Source organism: Neovison vison, chromosome 5 (assembly GCF_020171115.1).
Source record: "Neovison vison isolate M4711 chromosome 5, ASM_NN_V1, whole genome shotgun sequence".
Classification (NCBI taxonomy): Eukaryota; Metazoa; Chordata; class Mammalia; order Carnivora; family Mustelidae; genus Neogale; species Neogale vison.
The window spans coordinates 941,687-962,499 of record NC_058095.1 but is presented as its reverse complement, the minus strand read 5'-3'; the positions used below and the strand labels follow the sequence as shown (position 1 = coordinate 962,499).

At 57.0% G+C, this 20,813-nt stretch overlaps 1 protein-coding gene across 6 annotated transcripts in view; it reads right to left on the bottom strand.

Moving 5' to 3' along the window:
* Window positions 1–1,010: 1,010 nt before the first annotated feature.
* CCDC57 (coiled-coil domain containing 57) overlaps window positions 1,011–20,813 on the bottom strand; it is a 90,265-nt gene continuing 70,462 nt past the window's right edge. For 5 of the 6 annotated variants that reach the window (XM_044247171.1, XM_044247176.1, XM_044247174.1 and 2 more), the window contains one exon: window positions 1,011–2,693. In XM_044247171.1, coding sequence (XP_044103106.1) covers window positions 2,491–2,693 — 203 coding nt within the window. In that variant the 3' untranslated portion in view covers window positions 1,011–2,490. The remainder of the gene's footprint in view (window positions 2,694–20,813) is intronic. The other variant, XR_006384488.1, reaches the window with a different exon arrangement.

Sequence of the window (20,813 nt, the reverse complement as noted above, 5' to 3'; positions counted from 1 at the left end):
TATGTCGGGCCCCAGGACGGCCAGCGCCCTGCTTCCTCTCCACCGCCTCATTGTCTTGAAATCAATGCTGCGCTCCTCGGCGGTCCCTCCAGCTTTGCTTCCTGGAGCGCAGGGACTGTGCAGCAGGACACTGGCCAGGGACGCTCAGGGACAGCACTGAACGGGACTGGCGGGGTGACACCAGTAGCCGCAGCTTCACTTGGCCGCATGCCCCTGGATTTCCCATAGTGCTCACCAGCCCCATGAGTTCCTCATGGTCCCTCCATGCCCTGATGCTTCCATCATCCCTTTGCGTCTTGTCACTGGGGGGCTTCTAACTCCTGACAATGGAAGGAAGCGCTGGCCAGGAAAAGATGGGAGAGTGCCCTGACGTCCAACAGCCAAATTAATGTCCTGAACAACCTTCCCTTGGGTTTTGCTTTCTCTTCCAAATTTAAAAATTTTTCAGCTACCTTGTATCCTGGGCCAGGAGTCACTGGACCATGGTGCATCACACTCCCAACCCTGGGTGACTTGAACGATCCCCGGCTCGTTTCTTGCTGGTCAGTGGGGCTCTGCTCACTGCAGCCAGCAAGGGGCCAGATGATGGGGGCCCACCCCAGGCTGGGCCAGCCCGAGATGGAGGGCCTGGGTTGGCACCTTCGAGGGAGGGCTCGGAGACTCGCTCATGGGTTTGGTTTTTTTTTTGTAAAGATTTTATTTATTTGACAGACAGAGATCACAAGCAGGCAGAGAGAGAGGAAGGGAAGCAGGCTCCCTGCTGAGCAGAGAGCCCAACGTAGGGCTCGATCCCAGGACTCTGGTACCATGACCTGAGCCAAAGGCAGAGGCTTTGACCCACTGAGCCCCCCAGGCGCCCCACCCATGGGCTCTTCTTTTTTTAAAGATTTTTATTTATTTATTTTGAGAGAGAGAGTGACAAAGTGAGGGAGAGCATGAGAGGGGAGGTCAGAGGGGGAAGCAGACTCCCCGTGGAGCTGGGAGCCCAATGTGGGACTTGATCCCAGGACTCTGGGACCATGACCTGAGCCGAAGGCAGTTGCTTAACCAACTGAGTCACCCAGGTGCCCCGCTCATGGGCTCTTAAGTGCCTCTTGGAAAGTCACAATGCATCTCCGCTCAGGTTTTCAGCTTAAGGAAGTCACACAGCCACGCCTCACTTCTGAGGACACACCAGAAACGGCAGAGCCCTGGCACCACCCCCCTCGGCAAATCTTCCTCCAGGTTGCTGCTTCCTGGCACAGCCGGGAGGGCCCAGCATGGCCTCTGCAGCTCCTGGAAGCACAGTGGGCCCAGGCTGAGTATTATCCTGCGGCAAGGATGTCCCCAGGCCCGTGTGCCGTCGCATGGAGCTCAAGGGTGCGCAGGACGGGGCAGGAGCCGTTGCAAACCGCTGGGGCCTGGTCTGTGGTCTCTTGGCCCGACATCAGGGCGACGCATGAGCTGCACCCGTTCGTGGGCTCTCCCTGCGATGTGCTTCCACACGCGCCCCTGTACCTGGGAGCCAGGCGGGGAGAGCACGTCCTGCACATTCTACATGAGGTCAACGGAAGCCACAGAGGCGGCACCATGTGTGCCCGTCAGCCTTCCCCCGGCACTCTCCGACATCCTCCCAGAGAAGCCGTCTGCCCGGTTCCGTGGGAGCCGCTGCCCAGAAAGGGAAAGCCTCTGTGCAGAGAGATCGGGCTGCCTGAGGCACAACCGCACTCACCTCAGGTGGGGACAGACTGTCTCCGTTGCTAGCGCTGCTGCGGGCACGGAACGGCCTGGCTCTGCCAACCAGGTGTGGACACCAGAGGAGCCAGAGGCTGAGGGCTCCGGGGAGCATGGCAGGACATTGGGATCGTTCCCTGCAGAGCAAGTCTGCAAGTGTCCAGCATGTGCGGTTACGCTATGTGAGACATTTCTCGGGTGGGGAAGTGTGGGTGTGGTTTTGTGGTACTTGGAGCAAGGGGTTCAGTGTCCGGCCCTGGGCATCAGGCTGTTGGGAATGCCTCACTTCCGTCCTACATGGGGGCGGACGTAGAAGGCTCCAGGCTGACCTGCTGGGTTGGCCTCACGGGGCCAAAGAGGTCTGGAAGTGCCACCCCCACGTCACCAGGGGCAGACGCCAGTAGCTAGGCCATCCCTTCTTCCAGGAGGTCCCCTCGCACGGGCAGCACCCTGTGGGGAGACGCCTGTTTTGTGGGCGAGCATTCTGCTCCCAGTGTCCCCCAGCACCGCAGCAGGCTTACCAGCCACGCTGCCCTCCTGGTTGCCTCTCCCAGGGAAGGACTGCAGGGCCGAGCCCGAGCACGGGAAGCGCAGGCTTTAATGGCTCTAGGTGGGTCCGTGGGGCCTCTGCTCCGGGGCCGTGGGCACACTCACGTTCTCCTCGTGCACATGTGGGCACTCACACACACACCCCCATGCGGGATGAAAGCACAGGCCCCACGTGTCAACACGGTACGGGAGGCGGGGGGGCGGGTACGACGAGGAAGGCCCGGATAGTCAGTCCTTCAAATTGTAGTTACGGATCTTGGGGGGCTGCCGGCAGCCTTTAGTTTTCGAAGGGGGAACTCTGGCGGGTCTGGCGGGGAGGGCCTTTGCCTGAGCTTCCATCTTCATCCCTTCGACGGCAAAGGCTGCCCACGTCGCCACGGAGCGCCCGTCCGGGTGTCTGAGGCTGTCGGCTGCCGGCCGCGCGGTGCGCTCTGCAGAAGGACGGCAAGAGAAAGGCCTGTCACAGCGCGAAGGGAGGAAGCGGCAGGAAGCCTGGGCTCCCCGAGGACGAGCTAAGCGGCTGCACCTCTCGCCCGCACAACCCAGAAACCCCACGCCTTGGCCCGTCAGGCCAGAGGTCCTCCCTGGGGGACGAGCTCTGCGGCCGCAGCTGTGCCGGGGTCCGGCACGGGGCGGATCTCTGGGACACACACTTCCCAGATGCACCGTAGGGCTGGGCCTGCTCCTCCACGGGGCCTCTGGACACACCATCTCCTGCCATTTCGCAATGGGTCCCCGGGGCGGGTGCTGAGTTAATGGCTGACCCAAGGCAGGTCTCAGGCTGTCCCCAGCTGTCAGCCACCTTCTGCCTGCTGGCCCTGCTTGCCAGCCCCTCCAGCTGCCCAGCAGCCCTGATGCGTGTGTCCAGGCGCAGGCCGAGGACCCAGGAGCCTGGCCCACGTGCCACACGTGTGGGCCCACACTCAGGGGCAGCCCTTCCAAAGTGACCACCGCGGCGTCTCCAACTCGGGCGCAGGAGGGGGCTTCCAGTTTCCAAGCTTCTCTACTTGGCAAGTTTTTAGAACTAGGACTGTATTTCTTTTGTAAACAAAACAAAACAAAAAAGATGGTGGTGGGAAGCAGCTACAGCTGGAAGTTTCCCTGAGAGGTCAGAGTGGTTCTCCCTTGTGGGCTGGCCCAGTGGGGAGGGCCGGGGTCCCTGAAGTACCCCAGGAGGGTCCCGGCAGATGGGAACGCTGCCCCAGAGAGCACACGTGGGGCAAGGTGGGGCCCGGCAGCAGCATCTCACACGGGTGACACACACACCACTCGTCCCAGGGCCTGGACTCCATAGGGCCGTGTGCAGCACAGGTGGGGGACACCGCGTGGCGGGGACCCACCCGGGTGAGGTCTGAGGGCAGGCCGAGGGGACAGGAAAAAGCCTGTGCTCTGGAAAGCACACACAGGGGAGGCACAGTGTGGGCTTGCCGGCAGTGTCCCCAGTGCTGGGAGGTGGAGGTCTGCCATGTGTACCCGGGTCCCTCGCCCTCACCTTGGGCCTCTTCTGTCCTCGCAAGTCCCTGGAACGGGTCTGTTCCCTACAGGCTCCCTGGGGTCTCACAGCCTTAGGCCCCCTTCCTGGGGCCAGGCCCCGTTCTCTTCCTAGTGCCTGGGCTCCAAGGACTGGATCCTGGAGTGGGGCAAGGTTGGTCCCTTGGATGTCCCTGTTCCTCTCTGCTTCCCGAGGCCATGGCTGTCTCCCTCATGGAGGAGAGGCCCGTGCCTTTGCTTCTCTAACTGCAGACCAGGTCCCTCCCCTGCACACGCCCTCCTGCCCCCACTCTCATTGGCCCCATCCCGATAGCTGAAATATCTGGGCCCGTCCTGGGCGCCTGGGGGGCTCCGTTGGTTGGGCCACTGCCTTCCGCTGAGGTTATGATTCTGGAGTCACAGGATCGAGTCCTGCATCGGGCTCCCTGCTTGGTTGGGGGTCTGCTTCTCCACCCTGTGCTCCGAAGGCAGTGGCCAGCAGGGAGGGGCAGAGTTGGGACCCTGACCCCACAACGTGAGGGACCGGCCCTTGCAGGGATTCCACGGGCCTGGCCTGAGCTCCCCCTCACCATCTACTGCCACCAGGGTTGGAGAGGCGGGGGGAGGTGGCACTCTGGGAGGAGGAAGAGCCCAGGCCCTGAGGCCTTGTGCTTGGGGGCCCGTGACGCTGACAGCGGGAACAAGGCCTCTGAAAGAAGACGGCGGAGGCAGCCATGTAGTCTCGGGGGTTTTTGTCATGCCCCTTCCCGCAGAGCCCTCCCCGAGGCGGCGAGGAGGCACCCAGCTGCCCCAGGTGTGAAGCTGGACGGGTCCTGCCTGTTTGCCCTGTGACCATAACCTGAGACGCGCCCTCCTCGCTCAGGCACGTGGCTGGTTTGTGGCGGGGGACCCCCTCCCCTCTGCCCTCCCCGGTCCCCGCCTGCAGAGCCCAGCCTGGGACAGCTCTTCCTGCGTTGGGGCCTGACATGCGTCCCGTGGGCGGCCGGTCTGGCTCCACTGTGCCTGGGGCCTCCCAGCTAAGAACGTGGAAGCAGGAGCCTGTGTCTGTGCCGGGCCTCCCAGGGCTCAGTGAGTGCTCCGAGCTTCCCGGCTGCCTGGAGCCTCCGCTCAGCCCTCGTCGACTGGGGGAGGCTGGCCGCTCTCAGAAGCAGGTCAGGCTGCTGCCGGCTGTCAGGGCGCCCTGAGCACATGTTGCCTGGGCCTCTGAAAGCCGTTGGAAGGGCTGGGGACACGGAGTCCCTGCCAGCCCTGACTCTCCAGAGCCTTCCTTGGGGCCACGGGGGCAGCTCAGCTCTCAAGTCCTTGTTGCGGCCTTGGACAGTAGGGACAAGGCCTCCTCAGGCTCACGGCAGCCTCGTTGGTGCAGGCAGCCCTCCTGGCTCCCCTCCTTCCATCCTGGGTGCCGACAGGCGCTGCTTCCACTGAAGCCTCCCTCCTGCTTCTGCGGGAGCCCCTCACGCCGCGGGATCCAGCCTTCTCAAATGAGATGAACTGCACCCCCCCTCGCCTGGCCCCTCATCCCAATGCCCCCCACTTTCCCTGTAAGCAGGCTCCATGCCCAGTGTGGAACCCACCGTGGGCTTGAACTCATGGCCCCCAGGTCAAGACATCAGAGATCAAGAGTCGGACGAAACCGACTGAGCCCCCAGGCGCCCCCCCAGCCCTCCTTTTGATACATTGTTATGAATTAGATTATGTCAAACTCCCCAGAACCTTCCAAGGCTTCCTACCATGGTGGGAGGGAGCCCAGGCCTTCAGTAGACAATGCGTCAGGTGGGGTGGCCTCTCTCCCTAAGCCCACGCCCCGAGTCTCCAGAAGCTGCCAGCTACTTCCCAGAGCCCCGAGCCTGCCCGGAGTGACCCTGCAGGGAGCGCCTGTCTGCCCTCGGTACAGAGGCTCTGGGTGGACATTCCTGGGCACGGCTGTACTCAGCAGGGGGAGGGCAGTGCACAGGAAACCCCAGATCCTTCAGGGCCCCTCAGGCTGCCCCTGCCCTCTTGTTAATCACCCCGGCACGCCTGCTCTGCCCCCTCCTCCCTGAGGTTAATACCCAATGCCAACCCTTAATCACTCCTTCCTACTATCATTTTCGGGGTGCCCCTCTCTGGATCTGAGTCTGCTGACGCTTCTCGGTGTGGTCCAGTGTGGTTCCTGTCCTGCGTCTCAGGAAGCGCCGCTGGGCAGCAGGGAGCATCAAGGGGCCCCAGGGAAGGGAACTTAGGGGACATACCCTGTGAGAGCAGCTAGTCCTGCCCTTGTCGGGGGCTGATTTGTCCGAGGCGGGCAGGCAGAACCCGGAGAGCGGCCCAGCCTTCCACGTGGCCTCTGTTCCTTCTCTGGGCCCTGAGGCTGCACAGCACAGGAAAGAGGAGCTGACAGAGGCCAGAGGTGGGGCAGGCGGCGGCAGAGGTGTGGGTGCAGGGGTGGGGCCGGGCCCAGGACAGTGAAGACTGCAGGTCCGGGAAGGAGCAGAGAGTGATGGCCAGTCCACCAGCCCCGCAGAGGCGGTGGCGGGTGCCCGGGCCCCAGGGGAGAAAGCGTGCAGTGGACAAGCCGGGGGTGCGGCCTGTGAGAACGGACGTCGGGACCCTGGGCCGAGGGCCTGGGGAGCAGTCAGAGAGCCATCCTGTGAGGCACAGGGAGCAGAGGGGGAGGGGTGGGCTCTCACCTGCCTCCTTTCCACAGATCTAAGCCCCAAAGCTGGCTAAACGGGGTGAGATTCACGAAGGACTTGTGTCCACACGGGACCATGGCGGGCACACCGCGGTCACAGCCGGCAGGCTCCCTGCCACCCCTGCTGGGGCCGCCCAGCCTCGTGCCCCCGGCCACACGCCGCAGTGAGCTGCTCTCTGCCCCTCTTGGCGGAGGAGGCCGCTGCAGAGGACTGAGCAATGCTCTCCTTTTTCTCGCAAACGCGGCCCCTTGAGAGGGCTGCCGCTGGCCACACGCCCACAAGCTGCCCATCTTGCTCAAGGCGCTGAGCCACTCCAGCCAGAGGCTTCCCCACACCAGACCCCAAAATGGCTCTCTGGAGGTCTGGTGAGGGCTGCTCTCGGGTGCCCCAGAAGCGGAGGCAAACGCACAGAATGCCCACAGGCCAACCGCCGAGGTGCCGGTGGAGTAGGGGTCCCCGTGCAGGCTCCCCTGGGTCCGGGGCCCGGCGGTCAGGGTCTGGGACGTGGCTTGCGGCGCCGGTGCGGCTCCTTCTGTGGCTGCAGCTGCATGGGGAGCGGGAAGGCCCACGGTGGCTTCCCGGGGTGCTTCCCTCTGGAAGGGCTGGCCACGAGAGGACACTCGTCCTGTGTGCCGAATCCCAACCCCAGGCCTGCAGGGCTCAGGGCACAGCTTTCTGCGTGCACTCCTGTCTCATCCCGGGGCCGTGGTGTCCCCGTCCCCCTTCACTCCCTGATCCTCTCCAGGAGACCCAGGGGACGGTGGTTAACTTTGCTCCAAAGCGGGGGCGCGATAGGCGTCGGATGTCCCCCCTCCTCAGGAGGCCAAGCCAAACTGCGCGGAGACGTGGGCCTCAGGGCCTGAACCACAGTGCCACGGCCGAGCTCCCGACTCTGCCGGGAAAGGGGTCCCGGCCACCCTTGGGGGCTGGACTCCAGTTGGAAGGGGGTCTCAGCTGCCCGCAGTGGCCAGAGCGCCTCTCTGCCACGTGCCCCCGCTCAGAGGAGGCTTCACGAAGCCCAGAAACCGACCTGACGGAGCTCCTGGCTTCCCCACAGGCCGCGCCGCCCGCCTCCTCCCTGGCCCGACGGAGTGTCAGCCATGACACGTCGGCCTGCCTAGAAGGTCCTCCACCCACAGGAAGCCAGGGGCCCTGAGCTGCGGCCCAGCTTCCAGCCGGGCGACCCGTGGGCAGCTCTGCCAGGCCCCGGATGGCCGGGGGCAGGCGGAGGCACCGCGGACAGGCCAGAAGATGGTCGGGCTGCGGGGACGGGCAGATGGCACTGGGCCTGCTGGGGGTGCCCAGCCCTGGGTCTCGGGCTCCTCAGCGATCTCTGCCCACGGTGGCCTGGAGACGGGGCCGCCTCGGTCCCGGCGCACTGGCTGCTCCAGCCCTCAGGGGACAGGTCTTCCCTCCTGCCTCTGCCGCGCCACTGGGGACTCTCAGGCAGGCGCTTCCAGAGAAGGCTCCTGTACAGAAAGGGGGGCCGGCTCCAGGGCCTGTGGTCCCCACGTGGACACCAAGGCAGGGTCACTGTGCATGTCAGAGATGAACGTTCACATCAGAAAATGCAATGCCGGAGGGGGGGGGCACCTGGGGACGCAGTTGGCGGAGCCTCTGACTCGTTTTCAGCTCAGTTTGTGGCCGCAGGGTCCTGGGGTGGAGCCCGCATTGGGCTCCCTGCCGGGCGGGAAGCCTGGTTCTCCCTCTCTCGCTCCCCCTGCTTGTGTCCCCCTCTCCCTGTATCTCCCTGTCAAATAAATAGATAAAATCTTAAAAAAAAAAAAAAAAAAAGGAAAAAGAAAAAGAAGAATTTATCTCAGTAATGCGAGGCTGGCTTCTTCCCAGAAAATCTACATATATTTACCACATCAGTAAGTGAAAACGGAAAAAAATCATGTCTCCCATAATCAATGCAGAAAAAACTGATAAAGTTTAATACCTATTTGTGATGAAAACTCTCAATAAATCTGGGTTATAAAAGAAATTTTTCTTTCTTTCTTTCTTTTTTTTTTTTTTTAGATTTTATTTATTTGACACAGAGGTCACAAGTAGGCAGAGAGGCAGGCAGCGAGAGAGGAGGAAGCAGGCTCCCTGCTGAGCAGAGAGCCCGATGCGGGACTCGATCCCAGGACCCTGAGATCATGACCTGAGCCAAAGGCAGCGGATTAACCCACTGAGCCACCCAGGCGCCCATAAAAGAAATTTTTTAATTTGATGGAGGGTATATTTTTAGAACACAGCAATCACACGTATTTCGTGGAAAAACCAGCCTCACTGCCCTCAGGTTTGTGAGTGGGTGAGATGCCCACCGTCCTTGGCTGTAGGTCCAGCCAGCTCTACACGGAAAGAGCGAGAAATAGGAGTAGAAGGCTTGGAGGGGAAGGCGACAGCTACCTTCTGAAAACGACCCCACGATGCACTTAGGGAAGACGGCCGGCCGGCGTGGGGGTGGGGGTGGGTGAGGAGGCCGACCCGGGACTCTGGGGAGCTTCCCTCTAGAACAGCAACCGCCTGGGAGAGACGATAAAATGTCAGAAATAGGGAAATTGTGAACAGGACGGCCGCCTGCTTCGTGAGTGCACGGGCCCCTTGTTACACAGTGGGGGGCTGGCGGGGGGCCGCGTGGTGGCCCTTCCCTAGCAGTGGTGAGTGACTGACAGATCTGCAGCCTTCTCCAGATGGGCAATGACCCCATGAGATGAGAAGGCGGATGTCTCCCCTGAAGCCGATGGAAACCAGGCCACTATTTCAGGAAAGAGCGAGCGAAGAAATGCAAGTAGGTTTGTTCTATACCCGGTTTAATGTCTTTTAAAGGGTAATGTCTTCACCTTTGCCGATCCGCAGGGCCCCTGGGGCCCTTCCAAGAAGCCCGGGGGCCCCGCTGGGAGGACACAGGCTATGGTAATGACCTCCCCCAGGAGCTCCTAAGTTCCACAGCGGAGAATAATTAAGAGAGCTGAGTAAATTGATAAGAATTACCAGGATCCTCCGAGGTCGCGCAGCAACCTGGAAGGGACGCAGGTGGTGTCTTCATGACGGCAGGACAGAGACCGAGCACACGGAGCAGAAGAGGGTCGCCCGCAGGGAGCCGTCCCTGGATGGCCGCGGCTCCTTGCTGAGAAAATCGCTTCTATCCAGTTACAACTTACAGGCAATAAAACGCACCCATTGTTTTTTAAGGATTTTACTTATTTACAGAGAGCACGAGAGGAGGAGGTCAGCGGGAGAAGCAGACTCCCCGTGGAGCTGGGAGCCCGATGCGGGACTCAGTCCTGGGACTCCAGGATCAAGACCTGAGCCGAAGGCAGTCGCCCAACCAAGCCCAATGCACCCATTTTTAACCGTACATCTCAATGGCTTTTAGAAAACGTGTGCCTCGATGCGTCTGGAACGTTGACCCCTGCAGCCCCAAGCCAGCCCTGCCTCCTGCCACCACTGATCCCACAGTCTCTTCTGGAGTTTCACGTCAGTGGAACACAAGACACTAGGCACTTTCTGAAGTCTGGTTCTCCCAGAAACTGAAGAAACGTTTCCTGAGAACATTCCTGTTCTTACGGATGGCCCGAGCCCCTTTACTTGCGGGTTAGTGTTCCGTTGTGCCCCGGAGGGGCATTCGCCTCGTCGCCTATCTGGGCTCGAAACAGCTATACACATTCATGCTAAACTCTCTGGGTGCATGACTTTTTAAAAAAATTTTTTTACTTATTTATCGGAGAGAGCGAGAGCGTACGGAGGGAGCAGCAGACGGAGAGGGACAAGCAGACTGCGGAGCGTGGCGGGGCCTGATGTAAGGCTCATCCCAGCACCCCAAGACCATGACGTGAGCCCAGATCAAGAGCCGGCCGGGTCTAGCCACCGACCCCCAGGTGGCCCTGCGTGGACGTTCCCCTTTCTCCTGCACGGTAGCCTCGAAACCAAAGGGCTGGGCTGTGCAGTGAGTACACGTGTAACTTAAGAAACTGCCAAACGGCTTCCCAAAGCAGCGGCACCACATCACCCCCACCCCCGCCCCGGCCGCCGTGTGCACACGTCCCGCGGCTCCAGCACGGTCTGGGTCAGGGGAGCGGGCGCTGCCCTGGTCTTCAGGTCTGCAGTGCCCTCATGGCTGCATCCTTGAGCATCCCTCGTGCGCTTTTTCTCCATTTAATGATCTTCTTTTGTAAAGGGTCTTTCCAAGCATTTTGGCTATTTTCTGTTGTGTGCATTTGTGTCTCATTCTTGACTTGTGAAGTTCCTTGTATGTTCTGGGTGCAAGTCCTCCACGCGCCGCCCAGCCTGTGGCTTACTTTCTCACGTCTTCACCGCGTCACTGGGAAAGCAGCCTCTGCGCGGTCCACGGAGCCCAATCCGTCGGTTTTTTCTTTTTTTAAAAAACATTTCATTTATTTGAGACCGACAGAGAGAGATCACAAGCAGAGAGCAGGGGGCGGGGGAAGCAGGCTCCGCGCTGAGCAGGGAGCCCGATGCGGGGCTCGATCCCAGGATCCTGAGACCATGACCTGAGCTGAAGGCAGAGGCTTAACCCACTGAGCCACCCAGGTGCCCCTCATTGTTCCCCATTTGTATCTTTACTATTTTCTCCTACTATAAACCTAAACTTTGAATTTAGTTTGTTCCTATTTTTCCAAGATTTTTTTTTTTTTTAAATTTTAGAGATGGGGTGGGGCCCTCAGGTGGCTCGGTAGGTGAAGTGTCGGCCTTCAACTCCGGTCTTGACCTCCAGGTCCTGGGATCGAGCGCTGCATCAGGTTGCCTGCTCAGCGGGGAGCCTGCTTCCCCCTCTTCCTCTCCCTCTGCCACTACCCTGCTTGTGCTCTCTCATTCTCTCTCTCTGTTAAACAAATAAATAAAATCTTTTAAAAAAAAGACAGAGAGAGAGAGAGAGAGAGAGAGATGGGGAAGGGGCCGAGGGAGGGGGAGAGAGAAAATCTCAAGCACACAGTGTGGAGCCTGATATGGGGCTCGACCTCACCTCCCCGAGATCATGACCTGAGCTGAAATCAAGAGTCGGTCGCTTTAACCAACAGAGCCACCCAGGCGCCCCTTATCTGTCTAGCTTTTCGAGGTGGGTCAGGTGGACGACTGAATTTAGAACAGTGTTCTTCTCTCATGTAAGTATTTGGACGCTTAAGTTTCCAAGGACTACTTTGTGATTTCTTCTTGGACCCATGAGCATTTTTTGGATGTTATTTTCTGAGATACTTCTCTGTTCTTGATTTCTGATATAATATGTTTGCGGCCAGCAAATACAGTACGTATGATTACCGTCTTCTCAAATTTACCAAGACCAGTTTGATGGCCAATATGTGGCCTATCTTTTTTTTTTCTTTTTTTCTTTTTTTTTTTTTTAAAGATTTTATTTATTTATTTGACAGAGAGAGATTACAAGCAGGCAGAGGCAGGCAGAGAGAGAGAGAGGAGGAAGCAGGCTCCCTGCTGAGCAGAGAGCCCGATGCAGGACTCGATCCCAGGACCCTGAGATCATGACCTGAGCCGAAGGCAGCGGCTTAACCCACTGAGCCACCCAGGCGCCCCAATATGTGGCCTATCTTGTCAAATGTCCCATGTGCATCGGAAAAGAATGTGTGTTCTGGTTCAGGTTACAGAGCCGTACGCACGCCTGTTCAGCCGAGCTAGCTGACCGAGCTGCTGAAACCCTCTAGACCCCGGCTGACTTTTCCGTCTCCTTGTTCTGCTGATTACTGACAGAGAAATCCACAAGGCCCTCTCTACATTTCCTTCCATTTCTGAGAGGGTTTTTTAAAAAAGATTTTATTTATTTATTTGAGCGAGAGAGAGCACAAGTCGGGGGGAAGGGCAGAGGGAGACGAGAGAGAATCTCAAGCAGACTCCATGCCGAGGGCAAAGCCTGACATGGGGCTTGATCTCACGACCCCAAGATCCCGACTTGGGCTGAGTCCAGAGTTGGACGCTCAACTGACTGAGCCCCCAGGCGGCTCTTCTTCTGAGAGTCGACAGACTCCACGCGTTTACCACGCTGGCATTAGGAGCATATACACTTGGGAAAGTTGTGTCCTCCTGATTAACTGACTTCTGTGCCCTCACGAAGTGTACCTCGTGGTCTTAGTACTCCTCGTTGGGAAGTCCACCCTGCTGGACATCAGGCAGCCGTCCGGCTTCTCTTGTCTCTGCCTCTGCATGTACAAGTGGGTTTCGTGTAGACAGCACACAGTCGAGACTAGCTTTCTGCTCCCAGTCGGCTTTTTAATGCAATATTTAGACCATTACGTTTAATGTAATTGTCACCGTGATTGGTTTTAATGTTTCAAATGTACCTTCTTGCTAAACCGCACTCGCTGATTGTCTTCTGTCTGTCGGTCCTTGTTCTTCTCTCCCTCTGTCCGAGGCTGCTCTCGGGTCGGTGTTTCCACTCCGTTTGGTCTATATTGCACTACTGGCCGTTCTTCGTCATTGTTTTTTAATGGCCGTTCTGTGGTTTAGGACGTGCACTTTTGACTTACCTCATTCTGCTGTGACACGCTGTTGCACAATGTCACCTCCAGGAGCCTTGCAGGAGCGTGCTTCCCCTTCCCTGTCCCACCATGCCTGCCATCTTGTCACCGGTAGCATCTTGTCACCTTGTGACGGGCAGCACACACCTCTGACTTCCACACGTCTCACAAGCCCCATAAGACACTGTTAATACGTGCATTTTAAACAGTTAGCATTTGAAGAAAAACGTAAGCCTGTCCTCTTCATTTACCTGCAGACCCGCCATGTCTGCCTTTCCGGATTCTTCTCTGTTGACCCCCATCTCCATCCAGCATCATTTTCTTTCAGTCCGAAGAGCATCCTCTAACATTTCATGTAGTGGGGGGTCAGTGGGTGGTGAGTTCTATCAGATTTGTTTATCTGTGAAAGCTTTTATTTTGCCTTAATTTTTGGAGGAGATTTTTGCTAGATACAGAATTCCATTTTGACGGCTTTTCTTTCAGTATTTTAAACCCGATGAGCCTTTGTCTTCTGGCTTGCACAGTTTCTGAAGAGAAGTCTGCCATAATTATTTGTTCATCTCTATGTACTGTGTCCTTTGTTTTTCCTTCGACTGCTTTTTAGATTTTCTTTATCACTGATTTTCAGAAACTCAGCTGCAGCCCTCCCTGGGTGGCACACGTGTGTTTAGCCAGCTGCTGGGTAGTTGAACCCGGGTCTGTGAGAGAAGAGTTTGCATCAAATTTAGGGGGAATCTGTTTTGTTTTTACAGAGGCGAGCATGCAAGTGGGGCAATCTCAGCAGACCCTGCGCTCGGCGTAGGGCCCGACATGGGTTCAATCTCATGACACCGAGATCACGGCCCGAGCTGAAATCCAAGAGTCAGACGCTCAGCCAACTGAGCCACCCAGGTGACCCTCGTCATTACTGCTTGAAATCCTTTGTCTCTTCCTTGTTCTCTCCTCCTTCTGGTAGACGGATGGACGCCGGCAGGAGGCTGATGCTCTCTCTCTCTCTGCGTCTCATTTAGGACAGACTCTCTTGCCATGACTTGGAACTTTCTGTTCTTCCTTCTACCATCTTTATTCTTGGGTTAATCCCATCTAGTGAGCTTTCCTTATCAAATATTATAGTTCCCACCTACAGAAGTTTTGTTTAGAACTTTTCACATTCTCGGTTCTTCTCATCATGTGAATGTTTTCCTTTAAATATTTGAATGCAGTCATTCCAGTTCTTTTTAATATCTTTGTCTGCTCGGTTATTTCTGGGCCTCTTCCTACCGATGGATTTTCCTCTCGCATGTGGATCACATTTCCCGCTTCTTCACATGTCTTGTATGTTTTGATTGGGTGTTAGGCATTGTAACATTTCCTTGAAAAATTTTTTTAGAGTGTTGGTTTTATTTTGGTGGGCAGTTAGGTTCCTTGACTGGTCATTTCAAAGATTTTTAACTTTTCTAGTCTAAGTCTACATGGGTTTTCACTCCAGAGGTGCCTAGGCCTACTGCTGGCATGTGACTTCTCTCAGTCTCCACTAAAGGGAGGTGACAACGGAGACTCATTCCTCGGACTGAGTATCTCCCTACTCTGACAGCTCTGGAAATGGTTCGGCTTACAAGTTGTCTGTCTTTCCTTCCCCTTTTCGTATAGATAGCTACGCTACACGTCTATGGGCTAGTACACAGGGAGGACTCAAAAACATGCCTCTACAGGTTTCTGGAGCTCTCTTCTGTGTAGTACCCTCCTTTCTAGACCCCCTCTGCCTTCCCAAACTCCAATTCCCATTTTTGCAACTCAGTAAGGCTGCTGAGCTCTGTTTGGCCTCCCTCTCTGTGCCTTCAGCCCAGAAATTGCCTTCAGGCAGAAAGTCAGGGGGATTCTGGAACTCACCTCATTTGTTTTCCTTTTTTCAAGGACCATGATCCTGTGCTATTGCCTGATGACTGAAAACCGCTGTTTCATATATTTTGTCCAATTTCCTAGCTGTTTATGGAGAGACATTAAAGCATAGTCCATAGAATAGCCAGAAGAGGAAGAGGAAGAGGGCATTAGCCATGCTGTGGCCCCATGCCGCGGAAGAGTAAGCCGATCTGGCTATTTCTTAAAGTATTTACTTTGGTATAGAAGTTCTTTCTACATAAACTTTCCCCCAAGTGGCATAACTGTTTCATCAAAACGCTTTCAAGAGGAGAGCTAACAAAGATCTACTTGACTGTCGCTTCTCGAAAAGTTTACAGGACACTCTGCACTTCTTAAAATGTCTCAGGTTATAATCATTAGCCCAGGCAGGAAGCCGGCGCTGCTCACCCAGCTCAGGGCCTGGCGCTGCTCCCTCCTCTGACCAGAGCACTGGTTCTGGGATTTCTTTGGTTGTGATCACAACAGTGCTGACAGGTAGCGCACAGCAACCCGTACCAATTTCGCTGGTATGCCAGGTACTCCCGTCCAGTCCTGCCTGAGAGTGGGAACAGGCGGAGCCAAGAGGGTGAAGGGCAGCAGGGGGGAGACCCCTTGCCTCCTGGGGTCCCACAACCTAACAGTCACAGTGCCGAATAAGCTTCCTGGCTCTCGGGGCCAGCCCTTGTCCCCACGTGGCTCATGAGGTCTCTCTGTGGCAGTGGCCAGCGAGAACGCGTGCTGAGCCCGCCAGCGGGAGGCCCTCCACCCATCAGCAGCTCACGCTCCCAGAGCCCAGCCAATGAGCCCTGACTGGAAATTGCTTCACAACACGTTTCTGGTGCAGAGGCCAGCCCCCCTGGCTCTAGCTGGCCTCCTTTCCTGTGGCTTATGCTGCTGGTCTCTGATTCGGGTCTCACAAGGTTCTCCTAGGTCTGTCTGTCTCACAGATGCTCACATTGCAGTAAGGCTCTCAGACCCAAGGGGAGGTCCCTGGTTAGTGCCCAGGTGTGAGGTCTACACTGGAAGAAGAGAATGTATTGTTCCAGGTGCATTTACAATAGAATCACAAGACATTCTTTCAGGTCACCTAACCTGTCTTATCACAAATCCATATCACAAGTGGCCGTCACTCAGAACCAGTGCTTGGCCATCAGCCTGCGGTCCTGTATGCAAACCCTGGGTTTCATGAGAAAAGACGAGCATCTCTGCGGAAGCCAGATGGTAGTACCCTCGGTCGTAAGCAGACGCGGCCGGGGTAGCTCTAAGGTCCCGCGGTCTCTGTATGTTTTCGTGACCTCAGACCAGGGCTGGGCTCGCAGGGCCACAGCTGAAGCAAGGTGCCTTCAGAGGAAGGTCCAGACCCTGCTCCTGAGCCAACGCAGCCTTCAGGGAGGGCACAGGACAGTCTCCACTCAAGAAGACAGACACCAAGAAGGGGACAGATAAGACGGAGTCCTGGGGGCCCGCTCAGCCCTAGTCAGAGGCAGGTGACACGCTGCGGGATGGACATGAGGACCAGTCCAGGAGGGCCTGGTGTGTTTGCCCTGCGAGAACAAGCGGAAGCACTCCGGACTCTCCAGTAGAGAAGCCCAGTCTTCCCAGCAGTCACCAGGTTCCCCGGCTGGGAAGGAACCTTGCCAGAGGCCGGGCCCCTCTCTGGACCCCGCGGGCAGAGCGAGTCGCACAGTGTGTCGCTGTCCTCTCCTCTGCGCGTGCGGTCCCGGCACCGCCCCCAGCCGGGGGGCCACACGGCAGGAGGCGGGGCCGGCCAAACCAGCGGTAATTCGGCGCACACGTTGTTCTGATTTTTAACTAGTTGCCAATAGTTTTCAAAAATGAAAACATGCTACAGAAAAACAAGATTTCCAGCTTCTCTGGAAAAATGGGACGATCCGGCGCGGTGCACCATCTGCCACTGAGGGTCAACTGCGGGACGGGGTCACGGGCTTGCTAGAGCCAGCCCACCGGCCCGCTGGCGCCGCCACCCGGAGGGCCGCCCGGTGGTTAGCGCGGCCCCCTGAGCCCTGCACGCAGCCATCTGTGCCTGGCGTCCACGGTACCGTGGCGCGGACGCCCCTCAGCCGGTGGGCTCAGGGTCCGGAAGGCAGCGGCTTGGACTCTGGTCCTGATCCCCTGACTGGGAGCTGGGAGACCTTAGGGGAATGACCTAGTGTCTGTGGGCGCAGGTCTGCTCACCCGAAGGCAGAGCCGGGGCCTCTGAGCTCGGGGAGCCGCTGAGAAAGGGACCCGCTGCCGAGAGGCCTCCTCGCATGCTCGGGCTGTGAACACAAGGTGGCTGGTTCTGTTTTTCCGTGAGTCGCTGGTTAAGAACAGCCTGGCAATGTGCTTATCTGATTCAGATGTCATCTCTGTAGAGAGATCTGTTTGGAAACATTTTTACCACACAGGATTTAAAAATAATTTTGGATTAGAAGCCAGTTAGTAGCACCGTGCATAGCCTTTTCTTAACCTTTTATGCAATCCTTTTTAAAGAGCAAAATGCTTAATTTCAGGAAACACTAATGTAATTTTCAAAAGAACAATAATCGAAAGAAAAGAAAATGACACCCGCATTGTATCCTTTGAAAGTTGTAACCCTTCTACCCCTCCTCATTTTGATTCCCCAGGGAATCCCCTTGGGGGCAGCAATGGAGGGAAGGTGAGGGTCTCCACGCAGAGGAGCACTGGGTGCACAGAGGACCTTTTCAGACCCCACAGGAGAGCTCCCATGATGCAGCTGGAGCAGGACCCGCCTTGAGTGGGCGGGGCCTCCGGGGCAGAGCCCGCCTCCACTCTGGAGGAGGTGACCCCACAGCCACATTCCTCAGGTGCCCACCCCCCACCGCCATTATCTGTCTGACCTCTGGGACAGCCTTGGCCCTTCCCCCAGCCACCTGCCCTTGCTCCAGTCAGGCCTGTCGCCTCTGGAGCTCCAGGAGTGCAGGGAGGACCAGCACTTGGGCCCTCTGGCTAGGAGCTCCCTGGCCTTGGGCGGGCACTCAGAGTCCTGGGCCCTGGTTTCCTCACTTGAAAACGGGACAGCACTGGTTCTGCAGACGGTTTCCTCACGAAGGGCCCCCGTTCAGGTTACATTCATTTGTAAAAACAGATCTCCAGCCGGGCCCTTCCGGGAGCAGGGTCTGAGTCCCCTCCTTCTGGTTCTGACTTTCACAGCTCACAACGAACATGCATTTTCTTTCCCTGCGAGCTTCCGCAGTCACTTTTACACACTGTGCGAAACCTAATGACCACAGCACCTGAAAGACAGCCAGCCTCACCCACAGTTTAAAACTGCAAATTAAAACCAACAATGAAATGTGTTTCTCATCATCACATTGGCAAAATAGAAAATGCTTGATAAAAACCCAGAAGTGCCGGAGGCTCCCGGCTGGCACAGACCGTGAAGCCACTCACTCTTGGTTTTGGCTCAGGCCCTGATCTTGGGGTCGAGTCCCACAAGGGGCTCTGTGCTCGGCTCCGTCTGCCTGAGATTCTCTCTCTCTCTCTCAAATAAATAAAACCTTAAAAAAAAATCCACCATTATGGGAGTTAGGAAACACACTCGTACGCCCTGCAGCCATGAACACAAACTGGACCAACTTCTTGAGGGTGATTTGGAAATCAAACCACTCACACCTCTGACCCAGTGATTCGACTTGGAGATACCGTCCTGACAACAGACTCCCACAGACCCGCACATACACAGCAGCACGGTCTTAGGAGCAAAGACCACAGGCCATTGAAACGTCCCTGAATACAAAGCACTTAAAGCCTGTATTCAGCAGTGGATCACTGAACTACTGGGAAGTGTTAGCTCTGTCTGTACCAACAGAGAGAAAGACGGCAGCTGGGGGTTTAAAAAGCAAGCTGTCTGCTGCTGTATACAACTAAAAAGAAAAGGGGAGGCACGCACATTTTAAAATATTTGCTTCTGTGGCCACAGAGAGCAGGGCACACCTGGAGAGGAGCAGGGGACTGGTCAGTTGTGGTCTGGGGGACAGAGATGGGACTGGAGGCAGGCAGGGGAGTGACAGAGAGGGAGGGGGAGAAGGGGACTGTCTTCTGGCAGAAAACCCTCTGCAGCATTTAAATTTATTTCTCAGCCGTAAGGAAGTAGGTGTTCGCCATAACTAGCTGAGGTCTGGAGCCCCCTTTGCCCCAGTGGGCGTTCTGCTTCCTGAGTGTCCACACACGTGGCAGGGACACGTGTTGTGGGGTTGACTGCCCCAACCACCCCGGACACAGACTCACCAACACAGCGCTTCCCGGAAGGGCCCCTCCGAGCTGGGTCAGGCTTTCCAAGGCAGGCGCTGAGTTGCCAGTGGGGCCCGACAGCTGTGCCTTTCTGCGGCGGCCCTGGCCGAGTGGTCCTGTCCTGCTCCGCTGCGATGAATTACTCGTATGTGAACTTTGGCATCTTGCTTAAGAAAATCTCTCTCCAGTTAGATCATTTTTGAAGTGAAAAAGGGATTATTTTAGACATTTGTGATTTTTAAATCACATCTCAGGTTAACCTTCTGGTCTTTTGTGAATCCTCAGTTCCATTTCTGTATATATTCAGGTTTGATTTTAAGTCATGTAAGTGTGCGGCCGGCACTGCCGGTGGAGGGCGGTCCCTTCTGCTCGGACCGGCCATTCCGGGCCGGCCCCTCCTTACCGATGCGCTGGCATCTACAAGGCCTGGTTCTTTCCCCGTATGATCTCTTCCCCTTGAAAACACACTCGCTTAGCTTCAAGGAAAACTAGCAACCGGCTGTTTCAAGGTGGAGAAAACTTAGCTTTACGAGATGTAGTACTTCCTCCCGGGAAGAGTCCACTGTCAAAACCTACTTTGTCAACAATGCTGGGCACTTGCTCTAATCATAGGCTCTTCCCGGGAATCCAGATCCCTGGGCTGCAGACTAAGGGCCTCCCTGGGTTCCATTCTTTCCAGTTATCTCTCTGCTCGACTTGATTGAGCACCGATTGTGTACGGGCTCAGGCTGACCACAGGGAGGGGGGGAGAGGGGAGGGTCAAGGATCAAGGCTGATGCCCCCAGCCCAGGTGCACGTGGTCCCAGGATGGGGGCTGGTGTGGGAAGCGGCCACTAGTAGGGCTTGCGGGGGAGGCAGGCAGGGGCTTGCAAAGGAAGGTGGCGAGGAGGTGTCCGCAGACGCGGGCTGGGGGGGGCGGGGCGCCGAGGCTGTAGCCCGTAGGCCCTGCAGTGGGGCGAGAAGAGAGAGGGGTAGGAAGCAGGTGTGGGTTGGGGTTGTCAGAATTGGGGCTGGGCGGAGGGCCGGGACGGGGGGGTCCTACCCTTCAGACAGGATGGAGGGACGAGTGGCGACCCGGAGGCCCTGGGTGCCATAAGGTGATCTGGACCCCAGGCAACTGTCTGGGCTCAGGCCCCAGCCTCACATGGGAGTGCAGCAGGGGTTGGCCAGGCCTGTGGGGGCAGGATGGTGGTGGCTCTGGTCCCGCCTAGAAACCAAGGAGCGTGTGTGTCCTTCCAGTGTAAGAACCACGTGCCCCCGAGATACACCGTGAACTGAAGGTAATCCTTCACGTTTGAACGCAGATGGCCCACACCATCGGACGACTCACCACTCCGCCTGCTCACGACCGCTACTCACCACGCACTGAAAATGGACAAACGCGGAACCCACTTCATCCCAGTTTCTAGAATGGAGCCTCCAGACTGCTTGTCTGGGGTCCGATTTCCAGCTTTGTACTTGACCATCGGGCTTGGGAACACAAGTTTCCCCTCCAGCAGAGTTCCTGTCTGCCTAAGAGTGTCTTTGAGGAAACCAGTGAGGTCTTCAACAGTACGCTTCCATGAGTCAAGCATCATACAGTAACTCGGTTATGCGTACTTGATACTCCGGTGTACAGCTCTGTAGCTCATTAAAACATCTAAACCGCATTCATTTCAACCTGTTCCTCCCACCTCAGGTTTTCAAAGGGCAAACCAAAAGCCTACACTGAAATGCCTCTGCCTTTTCATCACAAAGCCCTGCTCACCAAGGACAACAGCAACCCTCCCCCCCTGCA